At 38.6% G+C, this 19,895-nt stretch overlaps 1 protein-coding gene across 2 annotated transcripts in view; it reads left to right on the top strand.

Annotated features, from left to right (window-relative positions):
• Positions 1 to 9,405: 9,405 nt before the first annotated feature.
• Positions 9,406 to 19,895, top strand: part of jmy (junction mediating and regulatory protein, p53 cofactor) — an 81,003-nt gene continuing 70,513 nt past the window's right edge. For both annotated transcript variants that reach the window (XM_076284913.1, XM_076284912.1), the window contains exon 1: positions 9,406 to 11,125. In XM_076284913.1, coding sequence (XP_076141028.1) covers positions 10,238 to 11,125 — 888 coding nt within the window. In that variant the 5' untranslated portion in view covers positions 9,406 to 10,237. The remainder of the gene's footprint in view (positions 11,126 to 19,895) is intronic.

The following is a 19,895-nucleotide window of genomic DNA, read 5'->3' as shown; positions in this document are numbered from 1 at the left end:
TGGTAAAACATCTTATTTTTTTACATGACCATTATATCTGTATTTTTAGGTCAGATGCCAAACCGGGAAATGAAAACATTCTACTCTTTAAAAATTCTACTTGTTACTATTATGAGTAAATTAATCATAACTTCTGAACCAAAGGTGATACATTGATTCTGTTTTTTTCACTGAGGAGAACACAACACTGGCTATCCTTTGCACACTATATCTACAACAGACATTAGGTGAAAAGAAAGATTCATCTTGACAAATTGATATTTTCAAGTTTTTTGATGTTGAATTTTGAAGGTTTTGTTTAAAAACAATGTGTAGTACACTCAAATGTATTAACTATGATGTGTACCACTTTAAAGGGCTAGTTCTCCTGATTACAATGGTGGGTATATCTTATCTCTGTCATGTAGCATGGCCACACAATAAGCCTTTTTGTCTCACAAGGGCATCAAGTATGAAAAAACGGAATGTTTCATGCCGTCTGCAAAGGTCTAATAAATTTATCATAACTTTTGAACAAAAGGTGACACGTTGATTCTGTTTTTATCACTGAGTAGAGGACAAAATTGTGAATCTCCCATACACTATGTTTTTCTCCATCTACAATAGAAATTGGGAGAAAAATGAGATTAATCTTGACAAACTGATATTTTCGTGTTTTTTGGGGTTGAATTTTAAAGATATTTTTTTAAAATTATGTATGTTCTCCTCAAACTTATTAATTATATGTTATACCATTTGAAAGGGCTATTTCTCCTGATTACAGTGGTGTGTATATTGTATCTCTGTCATGTAGCATAATCATACAATAAGCCTTTTTGTGCCATAAAGCCATCGAGTATGAAAAAATGGAATGTTCAGCACAGTCTGCAAAGGGTTAATCTAACGATTCATTTTTTCAGTTCGATTCGATTATCTCCCCATTAATTCACTAATAGCAACTTATACATGTTTATTTACATATCTGAATGAAAAAACAATATATGTTTATTGCTCTTAAGATTCCAAAATAAAAGACTATACAAGTGCAAAGTAATGCATTCTTAGTCAGAGGTAGCATTCAATAAAGTTCAGTAGTGTATGTCTAATTGAGTGCCTGTCATTTTAAGACGTTCGTGTGGGAATCCTTGCAATTAACATTAACACAGTTAAAAGGCTGCTGATGTGTGGATGCAATTCATAACGTAGTTAGTTCAAATAACGGTTCGTACTTCTCCTTTGGACAAGCACTTTTGAGTCTTGGAAAACACTTTTCCATTTACATCGGGATTTTGCAAACATTCAGAGTCAATAAAATGAGCCCTGCATGAGTAACGAATACAAGCAGCTGCAAGTAATCATGCTAAACTTGACATCCAAACAGTATTCTAACGTTAGCTTTGAGATACTGCTTGATTGCATACTGTAACTTAATTTAGTTTAGTCTCCTCAATGTACTATGTTGTGATAAGACCTTAACAGTTTACTTTAACTTTAATGCAGCAGTTTTGAACAAATTTGCGCAGCATGGTCACGATGCACTGCAAAAACTGCTTATCTAACACAATCTAACCAAGTGTTATTAATCTTATATCAAGATAAAAAGTATAAAGAGACTTACTTAGCGCTTTCTCATGAAATAATTTGACTTAATTTAAGAAAAGTTTTACTTATTTTAAGACATCTCATCCTGAAAACAAGCAAATTTGTCTGCCAGTGCGTTAAGCAAATCTGTCCTAAAAACAAGCAAATTTGTCTGCCAGTGCGTTGAGTAAATTTGTCTTGATAAGACTCCTTAAAATAAGTCAAGGTCTTCTTAAATTAAGTCAAAATGATCTAACGGGAGAGGACTAGGTAAGTCTTTTCATACTAAAAACAATACCAAATAGATTCTTTGATCTTAATAGAACATTATTAACACTTGGTTAGATTTCCTTTTTTGCAGTGTGCTAAGCGGATTTAATAGCAATTTAGCCCACTATCCTTCAACAATCGTGAATATTTTGTTAAATGCACATGCAGAGGTGGAGCAGCGGGCTCATATGGCAAGCCGATTGAGCATTTATTCAGATATCTTGATATCAGGCATAATTGTCATGTACATGCAAGCCATTTCTGTCCACTAGTTAACTAGTGAGCCATTTCTGTGTGAACTAGTTAACTAGTGACAGCCAAAATGCTCACTAGTTAACTAGTAAGGCCCAAATTCTCTCTAGTTAACTAGTTCATATGTTTCATATCTTACTAGTTAACTAGTAATGCTCAGCATGTTCACTAGTTAACTAGTGGACACTGAAGTGTGCACTAGTTAACTAGTTTAAAGACTTCTATATTTTACTAGTCAACTAGTAAGGTACAAAAATGTTTACTAGCTGACTACTAAATGTCAAATTCCCACTTGTTAGCTTCTATGTAATTTGGCCAGCCGCTTGGGCATTTATTCTGATATCTTGATATCAGGCCAACATGCAAGCCATTTTTGTCAACTAGTTAACTAGTGAGCCATGTTTGTGCACACTAGTTAACTAGTGCACTGCAAAAACTGCTTATCTAACAAAATCTCACCAAGTGTTATTAATCTTATATCAAGATAGAAAAAACTAGTTGGTATTGTTTTCAGTATAAAGAGACTTACCTAGCGCTTTCTTGTGAAAACATTTGACTTGATTTAAAAAAAGTTTGACTTATTTTAAGACATCTAACCCTGAAAACAAGCAAATTTGTCTGCCAGTGCGTTAAGCAAATGTGTCCTATAAAAACAAGCAAATTTGTCTGCCAGTGCGTTGAGCAAATTTGTCTTGATAAGACTCCTTAAAATAAGTCAAAGTCTTCTTAAATTAAGTCAAAATGTTCTTTTGAGAGGGCGCTAGGTAAGTCTTTTCATACTAAAAACAATACCAAATAGATTTTTTAATATTAATATAAGATTAATAACACTTGGTTAGATTTCATTTTTTGCAGTGTGACAGCATAAATGCCCACTAGTTAACTAGTGAACACATATTAGCTTCACTAGTTAACTAGTGAGAGCCAGAAATGTCCACTAGTTAACTAGTAAAGGCCAAAATGCATACCAGTCAGCTAGTTGAAGGCTTTTGGGTCTCACTAGTTAACTAGTGACAGCCAAAAATGTGCACATGTTTACTAGTGAAGGCAAAACTCCTCACTAGTTAACTAGTTGGAGTAGGTCAATGTCACTAGTTAACTAGTGAACCATAAATGGCTTACTAGCTAGCTAGGTGATGGCAGCAGGCTCACTAGTTAACTAGTTGATGCATCCTTTGTCCAAAGTAGTTAACTAGTGAGGTCATAAATGTCAAAACGCCCACTAGTTAACTAGTGAAGGCTATTTCAGCCCCACTAGTTAACTAGTGAGATGCCAAAATGGTCACTTGTTAACATGTAAAGGCAAAAATAGCCTCTAGTTTACTAGTGAGGGTGTTGTGGGCCTTACTAGTTAACTAGTGGCATGTATATTTTGTTCACTAGTTAACTACTGAAGGCTATTTCAGCCCCACTAGTTAACTAGTGAGATGCCAAAATGGTCACTTGTTAACATGTAAAGGCAAAAATAGCCTCTAGTTTACTAGTGAGGGTGTTGTGGGCCTTACTAGTTAACTAGTGGCATGTATATTTTGTTCACTAGTTAACTAGTTACACCTAAAAAGAGAAACAAGCTGACCGTTTTTGTCCACTAGTTAACTAGTGGAACAATTTAAGTCTCACTAGTTTGCATGTGTGGCAGTGAAGCAGCTCACTAGTTAACTAGTGCCTGAAACGGCTTTTATGCAAATTCTAATGAGAGGGTGGGAAGAAGACTCCTATTGGGTATTATGTAAGAATCCCACCCAGTCTAAATGTAAATTTACTGTTCATAGCCTCGCGATCAGGTCCTGATGGGTGCCCCTAGTGGCTAAAGTGACACACTGCTCTGCAACGGTACTTCAGTATAGATAGTAAAGCAGAGCGTTCAGTATTTCCACTATTCCACTAGTTTACTAATGTGAGGGGCATTTTTCTCCTGCTAGTTCTTTATGGACAGTGTTTTGTCTTCACTAGCTAACATGTAAGGCTCAAAATGCACTCTATAAGCTAGTGAAAGGCATTAATAATGCAGATATGCTCACTAGTTAACTACAGTTCCAAACAACATTACACTTACTCTGGAAATTCACAATTTTTTTTTTTTTAAACGGCGACGAAATTGTGAATTTCCAGAGCACACTTGGCAATCGACTCCTACAGACTTTCCCCTAAAGATGGCAGCAAAGATGGCAACATTTCCGGAAAGGTACTGGCTTGATGAAATTCATTCTGGACTCTCTATCCGACCACATAAAGACCTCGGGATACTTCAGTTTGGCTTTAGGGACCCTCTACTCACTACCACGTAAGTGTAATGTTGTTTGGAACTGTAGAAGAGGTATAAAAATAGTGTTTCGTAGCGGCGAAATAATATGCCCTTCTCACTTCCACACTAACGAGTTTTGACTAAAAACGGTAAAATCGAACTTTCTCAAAACACATCCGAATGACATGATTTTGATGTCAACTCAACGTATGTACTCCCAATCATTCGTAAATTGATCTAAAGTGCATTTTACTCCTTAGGATAATTCCTTTAACTAGTAACAGTACCTTTTGCATTACTAGTGAACTAGATAGCTCCAAAAACAGCCACTTGTGTGTGTCTTGTGCGCACTAGTTAACTAGTGAGCTGCTTCACTGCCACACATGCAAACTAGTGAGACTTAAATTGTTCCACTAGTTAACTAGTGGACAAAAACAGTCAGCTTGTTTGTGTTTTTAGGTGTAACTAGTTAACTAGTGAACAAAATATGCATGCCACTAGTTAACTAGTAAGGCCCACAACACCCTCACTAGTAAACTAGTGGGTATTTTGGCCTTTACATGTTAACAAGTGACCATTTTGGCATCTCACTAGTTAACTAGTAGGGCTGAAATGGCCTTCACTAGTTAACTAGTGGGCATTTTGGGGCACAGTCAGGGGCGGACCTGGACACTTTGAGGCCCAAGGCAAAGGATTCCGAGGCCCCTCCAATCCCCCCCGAGGCCCCTCCGACCCCCCCCCCACACACACACACCACAACCCTAAAACTAAAACACACTTTATTCTGTAATAATGGGACTCTGAGGCATACTCAAATACAACAAATCTTTTTTTGCCATAGATGACAATCAAGAAACAGTAGTAAAAACCTTTGAAAGTATTACTATGAATGGTGTTTGTGTCTGTCTGTGTGTGTGTGAGAGAGAAAGAGAGAGAGAGAGAGAGAGAAAGTGTAGACTAGGGGTTTGCCATCTCTGTGTGTAAAATATACTCTATGTAGCTATGTACTACTGTATGAGAGCCTGTCCGTGTAGGCTATGTGTAGAAGAGAGGGAGAGAGAGAGCGAGAGTGAGTGTGTGCGTGCGAACTAAATGAGGTGTTCGATCTTCCAAAAAGCCAACATCCAAAACAATAAACAGCGTATGCACTGACCGAATAAACTAGCCATTTTCTGTTTATTTTTTCTCCATTTTTCATGGTCATGTAATAATGTTCAACCGTGAATCTTCTGGGTGGTTTATCTGCATTTTTAGGGAATTCAAAGTTATTAATTTGCACAGGGCCTTTTTTAACAATTTCAACTCGCTCTGCATCTCTTACGGTGTCTTGCCATAACGCAGGGTCGTCACTGATAACTGTAGTGCTAGGTATCGTGTTAGGGCTACTCACGTTACTGGTTTCGTTGCACCCAAAGCTTCTGCTACTGAAATGGTGTCCGTAGCAGCACCAACAGCACCAGTGCGGACTTCGGCAGTGACAGTGATCTTGTCCCTCACGACTGTTTCACTTAGATCAACATCATCATCATCAGTAGAAGAATATGTAGTGCAAGTTGCTGGTGGTGGTGCATCAGTGCCACAGCTGCTGCAGCTAGCATTAGCTACACCACCCAGCTCAGCAGATATTGCAGATGTTGTTGCATCACTGTCCAAATTACTTTCTTCCGTGGAAGAATTCTCTCCCTTTTTCTTTTTCGTTTATCACTTCCACTCTGGAAACGTTTCATGGCTGCTGTCAATCGCTCAACTCCACACCTCACCAAGGTGACAGGAAGCGGACCTGCACTGCAGTCATTTGATTTTATGATGAGTTTATGAGCAATCATGAGGCAAAATATTTTTCCCAATCTTTATTATGGATTAGAATATATTGTTTGGATGCGGGATGACGAGGCCCCCTGGTGGCCGAGGCCCCAGGCAATTGCCAACAGAAAGAGAAGGCAGGTGGCAAAGGTTGCTGCTATTGAAAAATACTTTGAGAGTGAGTGTGTGTGCATGTATGTAGCTGGGTAGGTCATGGTACATGGTACAAAAATACAGAATTTAAAGCACTAGCACAACACTTAACTCACAACCCACAACTACTGACAATGGAATTACTCTTTTAGAGTGAGGGAGAGAGATAGAATATTTCTGTAAATGTTTAATGTTAATTTAGAATAATTTATTTCTTTGCATCATTATACAGTTTTAAAATGTTTAATTGTTTGTGTTTTTGTATATGAAAGATGTCGATTGTTGTAGATAAAAGTAACTTGTATATTTTAACTTGTTTAATTTCTAAAGTGTATATATGTAAAAGCTTGCATAATTTTTAAATGTTTGTTTTATTTGCAAGGATGTGTTTGTCAAACTTGTTAATAAAAGTAGCTTGTGCTTTTAATTACTAGTTCTGGATTTGTGTTTATTTTCAAGTACTTTTGGTAGTTAATGGGCCACATGTGGCCTGGGGACCCAGCCGACATTCAGCCAACACTCAGTCAGATCAGTTTTATAGTGTGTGGGCCAGTACAGGCCCAGCCGACACTCAGCCAACACTCAGTCAGATCAGTTTTATAGTGTTTGGGCCAGTACAGGCCCAGAGGCCCAGCCAGAACTGGGCCAACACTCACAAAACCCTGAGGCAAGGTAGTGGGCCAGAGGTGGGCCGGTCAAATTTTGCTATCTGGGTCCTGAATTACTTACACCTGGCTTGACATAGTCGCTCCTACTCATCCTGGATTGGCATTAGTGAAACAAATTCAGCTAGGATGACCAGACAACGCTATGTCAAAGCTTTATCACTTATCTTGGATGTCTTAATTCTACCTTTGTGAAATACCCCTCAGGTTTGTCACTAAACCACGTAGGCCTACTGTAGGCCTACTTGGAATACCCCCCTGGTAACGTCGAAGGGTAAAGTCACTTTCGATTTTTTTTAAAGAAGGCAAAATAGGCCCTGACATTTTCACAGTTAGTAATTTATTACTATACACACTGAAAATATAAATAACTTCGCTGATTTGGCTTCACAATATTTTTTAAGAATGGGACTTAAAGGTTGTATCAGCGGTTTCAGGCCCCAAAAAAGGCCCAAACATAAATGATCACATTAATCTAATCTTTCCTAATGATCCGCTAGCTGTCTGCCCGCAGGCTGTCAAAAAAACGCGTCTCAGTAGGCAGCCTAGGCTCCGAGATCTGTACACAAAAACACTTGCTTCCTATAAGGGTTGGCAACCCACTTAAAGGCAAAATAAAGTGTTTCAACCAATAACCGACAAGATGCGTGTGAGAGTTTTACAGTTTTTTACAACTGTTTACACACGTTTTCAAAACTATATGTCTATTTTTCAAAACTCCACACACAAAACCAACAATTGCTCACACAAAATGCAAAATGCCTCAAATCTCCAGCAAAATGACACACAACATTCAAAATGTCGCAAACACATCTTTAAACCAAACATTCGCCTTACATTATAAACACTTTTTTCATAATATGACATTTTGGATACATCATGTAGCCTACACACTGTTGCTCAAAACCTAAATCTCTTCCGTCTTAGGCTTTATATATGTATTTTCATACAAGAGTGAAAGTTACGGTATCTACAAAGAGAAGCTGAAATACACAGTAAAAATGCAAGCAATATTAAAACCAAAAATAGCGATTTTTCCCAAATAATTTGCTGTTGCGAATACAGTATTTTACAGCTAACAAGGAAAAAAAGCAAAGCAGAATACAATGACCACCAGATGTACATGGAGTTTTGAAAACACTGATTTTGCCTAAGACGGAAATGACTGACTACTATCAAATTGCTTTGCTTTTTCCAAAGACAAGTGTGTGTGTGTGTGTCTGTATGTGTGTGTGTGTGTGTGTGTGTGTGGGGGGGGGGGTCGTGTACAGTATGTATTCATAGACCTATAGACCCTTCAACTGCAGAAACAAACAATCCTAAGCGTTTAAGCATTCCTAAGGCATTTCTGGAGGCACAGAAAAATTTATTGAGCTAATGGTAACATGGGGACAAACAAAAATAGAGTAAAAAGACAAGTCAAGTTTTACATAAAGTCAACTTTTTGCAGAACATTACTGTAAGCTAAAGTCCGATTACTGTAATTTTCCTTTCAAAGTATCTGCATTAGTTCTGAATATTTCAACCGGAAATTCTCTAGGAGCAGATTGAAAGGGTCTATACCTATAGAGAGTACTATAGGCCTATACTAAGGCAATGATTGGATGGTGTTCAATAAAGTAATGTGAAGAGAGAGAGTGAAGCACTGGTGATTTAGAGTGGCATTTTGATGAAAAAAAAAGAAATCAAGTTACTTCCTGTTAGATTTTTGTGTGTTAGGTAGAAAATTGTGTGGTGTTTTGCAAAATGTGTTTTAGTAAATTGAAAACTGAGTCAAACACTGAGAATTAGTGTATGGTTTTGCAGATTTGGTGTGGGGTTATGATGTTTGGAAGACATGTTTAGAAAATTGTGTGACAAGCAAAGATTTAGTGTGTAAGCAGTTGAAAAAAACTGTAATTGCACAGGAGGGAGGGGGAGGAGTAGTGAGCTAGCTCTCTGTTTTATTTGAACATCAACAGAAGGGACGTATCCCTAGCAGCTCCTAGAAATCTAGACGCGCCCCTAGCGGCAGCAAATTACAGGGCTAGTCTAGCAACTCTCAGTTGGCTTGTGAGCTCCAGAAATCGAAACTTAATCAGGGCATTGAAATCGTGAGTCGTTTGGTGGGCTTAACATAATGATTGATGGCAGAGTTGCAACGGTTTGGCTTGAATTCCCTGCTACTTGAAAACAAATATCCTATTGCGTCCTATTGCGTGCAGAGGGAATTTGACAGACAACTGATTATCCCGCCCCTCGGACTGAGCACTGCGAACGGTGAGTGCCCAGACCCCACATTTTAATGTGGGTCTGGCTCCAGGCTAACGTATCCCCGCTATCGCTGATACATTGAGCTGCTCTTCGATCGGACAAAACGCAACCAACCACTTGGGGCGCTGGTTGGGTTGGAGTTAAAAACGTCACTACGTATACTGCGTGACCCACGTGTAGATGTTTACGCCGCTTGCCTTCATTAGCGTCATCAGCAGCGACTGACTCGCCATCCCTAGACCACCGAGAAGTATGGATTATCCATCGAAAAACCAAAGAGAATGAATATGAGATTGCGTCGTTATCCGTAAAATTGCGTCGATTAAAGCTACCTTGATAGCGTTATTAGTTTCGGTTACATGCGGTCTTACTGAATGAGTCGTTGACGGAAAATCAGCCATCCCTTTCCACCACTAAGTTACCACTCATGGATTTACAGCATAGGCAGCAAACACTCGTGTCCTTGTAAACAGACCCTCACGGAGCTGCGACTCAGCGTTGTTCGTAGAGTACAAAAGAGCTAACGCAGTGCCTTCGAACATTAATTTAAACTAACGAGTGAGCTTCAACAATGGCGGAAAGTAAGGGCGTTTGCTGTCGGGCAAGGGAAAGTTTCAATGTCGATAAAGAAAAAACAACGAAATTAAAAACCAGGTGCATGTTTTTGTCGATGCGTGTGAAGGATTTAATGTTAACATTTACTGTAGCTAGCAGATAGGAAGCTAACGTATCATAGCTTGCAACTCGCCTAGCATATCAACGTCCCACTAAATTGTTAATTATGATGATCCTTTGAATTAAAAGACGGCCTTAACGTTATACCTACAAACTAACCGTTCATTTTTCCATCGGGGTATCTGAATCGTAAATAATAACTTGAGTAGATGGTGTTTGCAAATCTAGTTAACGAAATGAGATAGCTAGCGTGCTAATATAAGTATTTTGATAGTTTTAACCACTGTATGTGACGGGAATAAGTATAACGTTCATAGGTTAGCAGTTTTCCGCGCTAACGTTAATAAGTCTGTTAGATCAAATGTCATTCGCTATGGAAGATTCTTTAGAGTCTGGTTGGGTCTCTGTGCGCCCAAATGTCTTTGATGAGAAGGAAAAGCACAAATTCGTTTTTATTGTCGCCTGGAATGATATTGAAGGAAAGTTTGCCATTACATGCCATAATAGAACTATTCAGAAGAGGACTGCAGTGAGAGATTCTCTCGTTGAAGCTGCCGAGAGCGAATTCGTTTCCGCAAAGGGTGAGAAAAAGAAACCAGCATCAGATAAACAGAAGTCTTCACTCAAAAGTCACTCAACAGACCGAACGGATATATGTGTTCCCACAATGTCAGGGGAGATCCCGGTGAAGGGACTAAATGTTACAAAGAGACATATTACGGGGAAAACTGTGGAGACGAGGCCAGTAAGAAGTTATACGAATGGAAGGCTATTACCTGTAGACAACACTAAAGTTTCTGATATTGAAGTAATTGACCCATCCACCCTAATTGGTGACACCCGATCTCCATCTGACAACGCAGGGGGTTTGGAGGATTTAGACAGTTTTTTAAGGCAGGATTTCAGCTGGGCCAGCTTGTTCTCATTTCAAGACATGCGAACCGTTCACCTGCAACTCTGTGCGGTCAACTCTGACTTGGAACCGTGTTTACCCCCTTTCCCCGAGGAACATTCAGGAATGTGGACTGTGCTGTTCGGGGTCCCAGAGCTCACCCAACGAGAGACTGAGATTCTATGCTACCAGCTGCAGGTCTACTTAGGTCATGCCCTAGATACCTGTGGGTGGAAGATCCTCTCACAGGTGCTGTTCGCGGATGGTGACTCGGAAGAGTACTATGAGAGTTTGAGTGAGCTTCGTCAAACTGGCTATGAGGAAGCGCTTCACAGAGCCAAGAGACGCTTGCATGAGGTACCACTATCAACTAAATCAATTTTTTGCAGGTGATGGTCAGGTAGGGCAGTATTTAGGATAATCACACTATAAGCTTGCAATAACATGTGTCATTTTACATACAACACAAGGGTACATTTACAGATGCACAATACAAATACCAAAGCAGGGAAGTTTGCTGAATGTTTTTGTGAACTACAGATTTACCAAAGCCAAGAATAAGCTTATTTGATGAAAATGCATGTTACTGAAGCAGGCTTTTGAGGATACTTTGGAAGGAGGTTGTGTGACTAGCGGTTGGATTTAGATTAGCCTAATATTTCTGGCATCCACATAAATAGGCTGATGAAGGTGTTTTTGAATTGGGTGAATGTGAGCCTCTCATAAGGACCCCCCCCCCCCCAAAAAAAGAAAAGAATAGAAAGAAAAACAAATAAATTGCAATTATATGTGATAAATTGGGGGGAGATCACACGCATGTTAACATCTAGGGTAAACAATTAAACATCTCTATAGAACACATCTGGTATGATTACCAATCACTTAAAGTTTACAAAACAGGTTAAAGTTTGTTTTTATTTGCCCTAGATCAAAGGTTACAGCATTCTGAAGATAACAAGTGGAGTGTCAGGCAGCATAGATTTGTGCTCTTGAAAAGCTCATAATTAATCTGAAAGTAATTGGGAAAGATATTGCCCACTTTTTGCTTATTCTATTCTTGTTTTATGTTACACACATTTCTCTTGATATAGTTTTGACATAAAAATGAAGAAAAAATATATCTAAAGGGGTTTTAGGAGACTTTCAAAATATGCTGTTCTGTGTTACCATAAAATGTTGTTTTCCCCCCTCCCTCAAAGGCATTAATCCCAAAAATGTAAATAATATCTAAAATATTTGATTTGAAAATTTTCATGCAAGTATAGGAAATATTCTCAGGTTAAAATGTGTTACTCCATTACCGATATGAGTCATTCCACGTCAGATCAGATAAGGTTGTTGCTGCACCGTCTCAGATTTTGTTCAAACCATATCATCAATGGGTCTTAAAACCAAGGCCTGGAAAGTATTTCTGTGCAAATCTTCTGTCTAATATCTTTTTCAGACCTGGAAATTGTTTCATCTTTACAACTTTAAAAACACGTGCCATGTTTGGGCATTAATATCTTGACAAATATTTTCTCTAGCCTCCTCAAATTCTAGGGTTAGACCAACTCGTAAAAAACATGTGTAAACAATTTAAAGTCTGTACTAAATGTCTCCTGACTTTCGAAAGGGCCCTAGATTTCGAAAAAATTTGCAATAAGTGTGATATTTAGTGTATTAAACAGTTTTCTTTTCCATTTGGTATCAGTCACTATTTCCTCTTCAAATACATTAGTTTATTAATGTTTTTCAACAACAAAACAGTCTCCACATCAAATGACCATGACGATTATAAGGATAAAACAAGGCATGTTTGTATTTTTGTGTCATTTTCAAGCAACTGATGGTATGGGTCAATGACAAGGTTTTTCAACAGGCCAAATTTAAAATTTTGAAAATAAGAATTTTTGTTGCAGTTGTTCAAACATTAAGAATGTTACGAAATATAGGTATACAAAAATCCATATTAAAATATCCGAAAATCCATATTTCAAGTAAAGTGATTTTAGTGTTTTTCACGAGGATGAATTGGTTGCGGCCTTAAAAAATGTCATGTGGTGCGACCATAGATTATCTTCAGTGTCCTGCCTGCGGGACGGTTACCTACCTACCTTACATTCTAAATCAATTGTATGCACCATATTGCTATGTAGCATAGTAATGTTATACACCATTTCAAAGCTTTGACTCTTGGGAATCATGTACAATCTGTATAGTGCTTTACATTCTCAGATTAATTTTATTTTGTCTCAATTAAATTTGATCCAAAATGCTCCCCTCCCCCTCCTCCGCTTTTGGTGCTTCCCTGACTTCTGGCTGCAGTGTAGCTGCAGCACAATAAGTAGATGCAACATATTGGGTACTGAAATATTCACAAGAATCCATGTTGTATTATCTTCCTGTTGTATTATCCAATATTAGTTGTACAGATGTATAGTCTATCTTATACACACTCATTGAACAACAAAGTAAATGCAAAAATAGAGACATTTGTAATTATTCCATATTTTGTGTAGTCAGTCTATATCAGAACACCTGACATACAATCTAAATAGTCCACAAGAAACCTCAAAGTGTTACCTTTCATTTGAGACCAGCATTATGCTTCTACACAAAGGGGTTCATGTGCAGTAAGCATTTGATTGTCAGTATGCATTTTGGATAACAAAAAGTCCTCAAATCTTGGCAAATAATAGTCTAAAGCCCTCATATTTTCATTATATATAGATCTACTTTTGCACACAGCTGCACAAGACCTGGTGCTAGGGCTCAGTTGTGTTTCTAAGGGATATTAAGTGACCTAGAGGGCTGAAATGTGGTCAGTTCAGAGATGCTTGTAATCCGGCAGAAAGAAAAAAACTATATTCTAGCCTCTGTAACTCTTTGTCAGTACATTGTTGTCCAAGAAACTACAGTGTCTCAGCTTTCCAAAGAGGTCAGGCATTTGATTATAGGCCAAAGTATGTAGGAGCTCTGACCTCCTAAGTAGATGATGTGCAATGTCAGGCAAAAAACTCAAAATGGGGCATACGCATAATAATTTAACATACATATTTCAACTAATATTTAATTAATGATGAAAAAACATCATTAACATTGTGCCAAATATGTTGACTGTTTCCTACGAAAACTACAGGTTCTTAGCTTTCTATAGAGGTCCAGCATTTGATGGTTGGCCCCAAAAGAGGTGGGAACAATGCCCTTGTAAATAGGCACAGCGCAATTTCAGGCAAAAACTTTTTAGTACTTTTTACTATTTTTAGTATTCTGATATTTTTGCTCTATACTGTCATTGTCACCTTATAAAATATAAAAATACTTAGATCCCTTATTTTTCCTGTAAGTTGCATAAAACTGATGGAAAAGTCTGAAAAATAGCATTGACTTAAACATACTATATGACTGATGAATATGTTAACCACAGAAATTCTATTTTTCATTTTGAATTTAACACAGTTATTGCTATTATTGGTCGCACCACATGACGCTCCAAATGACTCAAGGATCTCATATTGATGATCTGCCATTGTCATATTTTCTGATATTTTATATTGTTGGTTGGTTTAATATTGTTGCCAATGAAAAGTCATTGTCCTACACCATAAGTCTCCAACACGTCACTCTCAAGCTAGCAGTCGCTTGCCGCCCCCTTCTGAGCTTGCCAGAGGCTGAAGCAGTAACCTACATTTAAACACAATTGTTGCTGCCTCAGCCTATGAATTTTATAAAAAAGTAAATCATGCATAATTTAAAAAAAACTAAATTTAGGCTATCGTAGACCTCTTTAGCTATACGGAATAAGGTTTCCATTACAGCGCAGCACACGTTCCATGCATAAATGAAAGCGGATACCTTATCTCGCAATAAGCGGAAAACCCGACACTCTTTCAACTACATGAAATTTAATAGTGATCCATCAAATACCCCACAGATTTCAATGGTCATCAGTCCCGATATTTAGCAATATAATCAAACAGTCCAAACGTAAATTAAATCCCAAATCGAACATCTTCTGCTTTTGATGGCCTAACGGTATGCTGCTCCAAAATAGGCCTATGTCTCACAATAAAACCCCTAGCTGCCTCATACAAGCCTGCCCCAAATAAAGGTGCTGTGCTTTGCGCAGCCTAAATAATTTGAGGATTTACGATAGTCTGTCTCCTAAACATTCCTCACCCGTTATCTAGACATCCATGAAAACATTTGAAAACAAAACTCACTGCCATGTAATATTTGATCGCTGTTTTGCTACAAATTATCTTTCATGTAATGAATACGCACACTAGAAAGTGAAAGTAGGCCTACTATGCGCTCCGTGTCTGTAGCTGTCTGTTCACCTCCGTAATCGATTTTAAGGTTCCTCAAATGGAGAACACATCCATGTTCTCTCGCGTTATAAGCTGCCATGCTTCTGTGTAACTTGCAAAATTCCTGACTGTTCCTGATTGCTAAACTTGTTTTCCTTTCCTGTCGATAGCGATGGATGTAGAAGCACCTAGGCTATAATTTGACTTCAGCGGTGACAAATCCTGCTGAGAGAGAGGCACCCGTGTCTGCATGGGGCTACGTTCAATTGAAGTCAAAGTTGGTCCATCCAGTCAATAGTCCCGCATTCAGGCCGCTCCATTATTAGATTAACGTTATCAGACAGCACTGTAAAATGTGTGCAGTAATTTCTCGCATTATGATGGCTAGATTTGCAGGACTTTATTATTATGCCAATACCCGCAATCCCGCGCTGAAATTTAGGCCCTGGTTTTAAATTGAATTTCCCCTGGGGATCAATAAAGTATCTATCTATCTATCTATCTTTTTTTCTCTCGCTCTCGGAGGTGGCGTGCCAAGCATTTGCTCTGCTGCCAGCTTGTGCAAATATATCGTCCAAAATGCTTGATTGCATTGCATTCTCCACATTTTTAGCTAAATTTTCATGTACCACATCAGCATTTTTGTTGATGTTCATTTTGCAGTGAATCTTTTGTAAATTGCTGTACAATTAGCGTTGGGCCCTCGTTGACAGCCGTGGCATACTGGTTAGCACTTCGGACTTGTAACCGGAGGGTTGCCGAACCCCGACCAGTAGGAACGGCTGAAGTGCCCTTGAGCAAGGAACCTAACCCCTCACCGAGTGCCACTGTTGATGCAGGCAGCTCACTGCGCCGGGATTAGTGTGTGCTTCACCTCACTGTGTGCTGAGAGTGTGATTCACGGATTGGGATAAATGCAGAGACCAAATTTCTCTCACAGGATGTACCACAGCAGCATTTCTGTTAAGTGAATCTTTTGTAAATTGCTTTACAATTAGCGTCGGGCCCTCGTTGGCAGCCTTTGGCTTGCCACTATTCACTCCTTCGTCTTCATTAACATTCCCGGTAGAATTCTCAATATTTTTGGCCTCTATGTGTCTGCACGTCCTTTTAAAACCGCATCTTTTTCTCTCGTGAGTATTTAATCTGCTGCCGGCTTTCTCTCCACATCGCCCATAATGCTTGATTGCATTGCATTCTCCATATTTTTAGCTAAATTTTCATGTACCACATCAGCATTTATGTTTAGTGAATCTTTTATAAATTGCTTTACAATTACCATCGGGCCTATAGGCCTACTCTTAACGCCTGGCTTGCCTCAGCTTTGCCTTCGGTCACGTCCTTTTAAAAACTGCATCTTTTTCTCTCTCCTGAGCATTTAATCTGCTGCCGGCTTGTGACTCCACATTGCCCAAAAAGCTTGATTGCATTGTATTCTCCACATTTTAGCTAAATTTTGATGTATCACATCAGCATTTTTTTCAATTACCTTCCGGGCCTCCTCTTGGCTGCCTTCACTCCTTCGTCTTCATTAATCTTTTACATACATAAGCTCTGTCTGTTTTTGGTTTTGGATTTTGTGAAATACATTTCTAAATAAATGTGACTTATAGTCCGGTGCGACTTATATGTTTTTTTCCTGTTCATGACACATCTGATGCGACTTATACTCCGGAGCGACTTATAGTCCGGAAAATACGGTATGGGGATCTGATCTGGTGTTTTACGACGCGATGTAGGTCTTAATTTTCATTAAAGTGGTCTTAAAAAGATCTTAAAGTCTTAAATTTGGGGTGGTCAAACCTGGGGAAACCTTGAATAGGCTCTCAAAACAATATCATACAGACATAAGGTGCTTATAGAGCAGGTCCATACAGATTATTTGTCAAATAAACCAGTAAAACAGTTAGGTATCGACCGATATGGATTTTTTAGTGCCGATACCGATACCGATTTTTTTCCATCAGCCTTAGCCGATGACCGATACAGGCTGCCAATTTTCTTGAGCCGATATTTGGAGCCGATACTGCTTTTATTTTGCTGCCTCAATTTACATCATACGAATGATACATAATTCCACAAATGATGATAACAAATGTTATAAGTCTCAATTTAAAAAAAGGAACATTTATTGAACTTATGGATGGGTGCACTGGATATGGTTAACTGTGCAAAATGCTTTCATCAACATCTTACAACACAGCCTTGATGATGCATTGCTTGCTGACATATTAAAAGACATAATTCAAGTCATCACAAAATGTCCTTTGTCAACACATTTAAATAATTTAAGAAAACAATAAGCCTGAAAAGTAGCTATTGAAATAAAGTGCTTGATTTGTCATTTTAGACTGCATGGTTTCAATTTTTCTATGTCTATATTTTTCTAAAAAAAGCTGCCAGATTTGTCAACCACAGAAAATAAATCAGCAGAGGAAAATAATGTGGAAATAACGTGGTGTCAGATGTTTCTGTTCTAAACGGCATCAACGTCAAAAGGTATAAAAACGTATCTCTCAAAGTTTTAAAATCTCTCATTCAGGTAGCGCAGCACTCATATCGCTGTGATGCGTGTGTCCCACTGAGTGAGACACAAACTTCTGTTTGGTAGCTGACGAACCACCATTGAACTGGATTGATAATGTTAACGTTAGCAAACGGCTCTAAACAAGTAAGGGATACACGGTACGTGTCTGGTACATGATAAACGTTAACACGAATTAATATTCAACTACACGTTTCTCATTATTAAAGCTCTGATATCACTGCAATGGCAACTCCGCCCCGCTGGAAGGAGAGGGGGAGGGAGACGCACACACCACACGCGTCCAAAACTCAGCCAGGTGGTCGCTGAATAAAACTCCCACAAATATCTCGGAACAACGTCGGCATTACTTAATCATATGATTGACCAGTGTTCGTAACAGCTACCGCTAACGCATGCATACGGATAGCCTACAACTTAGCTATTTGCAGCTCCCTAAATACAATGGCAAGCATGTTTTATAGAACAGGCATTTAGGGAGGGAGACACACACACACACACCACACGCGTCCAACACTCAGTCAGGTGGTCGTTGAATAAAACTCCCACAAATACCACGGAACAACGTTGGCATTAGGCTACTTAATCATATGACCAGTGTTTGTAACAGCTACCGCATGAATATGGATAGCCTACAACTTAGCTATTTGCAGCTCCCTATATACAATGGCAAGCAGTTTTATAAACGATCATAAAAAGTAACCTACCTATCTATCATTTGTGTTTTCCATTTGGACCCACAAACTTGCTTCCACCTTCAAAGTGTATGGCAATATTTCAGCTAAGTCAAACAGTTAAAAGATGCTTTGAAAGTTTAAAGTTTACAGGTGTCTTGAAGAGCAGGCTTTCAGCACTCTGCTTGTGGGGGACGGGCAGTCTGCACGTGAATTGCAGCGTCTCCAGCAACACAGAGCTGCCTGTGGACGCCTGTATGTAAATAATGCGGGGGAAAAACTATCGGCGAATGCAGCGGCTTATCGTCCGATGCCGATACACGTAAAAAACGCAAATATCGGCCCGATATATCGGCCGGCCGTAAAAACAGTATTAGGGGATAAATACGATTCACACCCAACTTCTGTCATAGCTCATATTTTTTAAATAAGTCAGTGAAACCAGTATCCTGACAAACCATACCTGCCAATGTTTAGCTTTTAAAAAACGGGAGATTTTTTTTTCTTTTGGGGGGATTCAGTGTTTGCACAGAATCAGTTTGCATATTTAAGGCGAGACACGGCAGGTGAAAACATAGTTTTTTCATGCACTGGTCAATTTCGAGATTTTGGGCTAATTTGCTACCTTAGCATGTATTCTTTCACACTACTACAACAACAAAGCCGATTTACACATTTAGGTGTTTATTTCATTACATTTTGTCTACTCGCGCCTGTATATTTCTCCTAAATTCACCAAAAGTTAGTCTTCTAACGTTTCATGCTCTACCGCGACCGTGATACAAAACATAACATGTGTAGTACCGTTGGAAAGCTCTGTTTTTCCTGCATGACGTTGTGATATTCAAATATGAACACTTCCTTTGTAACCACAACCAATCGCGAAAGTTCAAAGGCGAGTCTAGGCTGAGAACGGAATCTCTTGGCTGTGTTCCGAGGCTGTTTTCTCAAATTGAGTTTTTATCATTTTCCAGTAGAAACATCTCAGCCTATGTAGCACCTATGTACACCAAACTTTCCAGTTATACACTTAGCAGTATTCTGAAGATATTTACAGAGGGATTTGTTAATAAATCATTCCTGGCCTGATTTATGTGACATTTTAATCAAAAATATAAGGCTATGGACAGTATATTCTGATTTCCTAGGTAATGAAAGCAGATATCCTGAAATCCCTCTGTAATTTTATTTTTATCTTGTATGCAAACAAAATGAAAGAATAATTTTGTACCAGGCTTTATCATATGTTCAGATCTATCTACCGAAAATATATGCAAATTTGCGCATATTTAATGAGATAATGCCTAATTTGCATAATTAAACATTCGAATTTCAAAAACTTTTTTTTTGTTCATACTTGTGTAAGTAATCAACTGAGGAAGTTTCATGGTGATGTCTATTATTTAAAAATGTTACCCTATTTACCTGTAGTGTCTCGCCTTAACATGTTTCATACACTCCTTGCAACACTGCATCAGTAGCATTTCGTTTGTTGCTTTTACCTTACTGAAATAGATACGCATGCCAGTTATCTGCCTGCAGCCTTCCTCCAAAACTCCAAAGATGCTCCAAAGATTATGTTCCGAGGATGCCTATTGTGTATCAACAGTAACAGT

The sequence above is a fragment of the Alosa pseudoharengus genome, unplaced genomic scaffold, assembly GCF_046254945.1.
Source record: "Alosa pseudoharengus isolate Yale_2024_CS ecotype anadromous, Long Island Sound unplaced genomic scaffold, YU_APseudo_1.1 YU_APseudo_1.1_scf_14, whole genome shotgun sequence".
Classification (NCBI taxonomy): Eukaryota; Metazoa; Chordata; class Actinopteri; order Clupeiformes; family Clupeidae; genus Alosa; species Alosa pseudoharengus.
The sequence above is the reverse complement of the archived record's forward strand: the minus strand, read 5'-3'. Positions and strand labels throughout refer to the sequence as shown.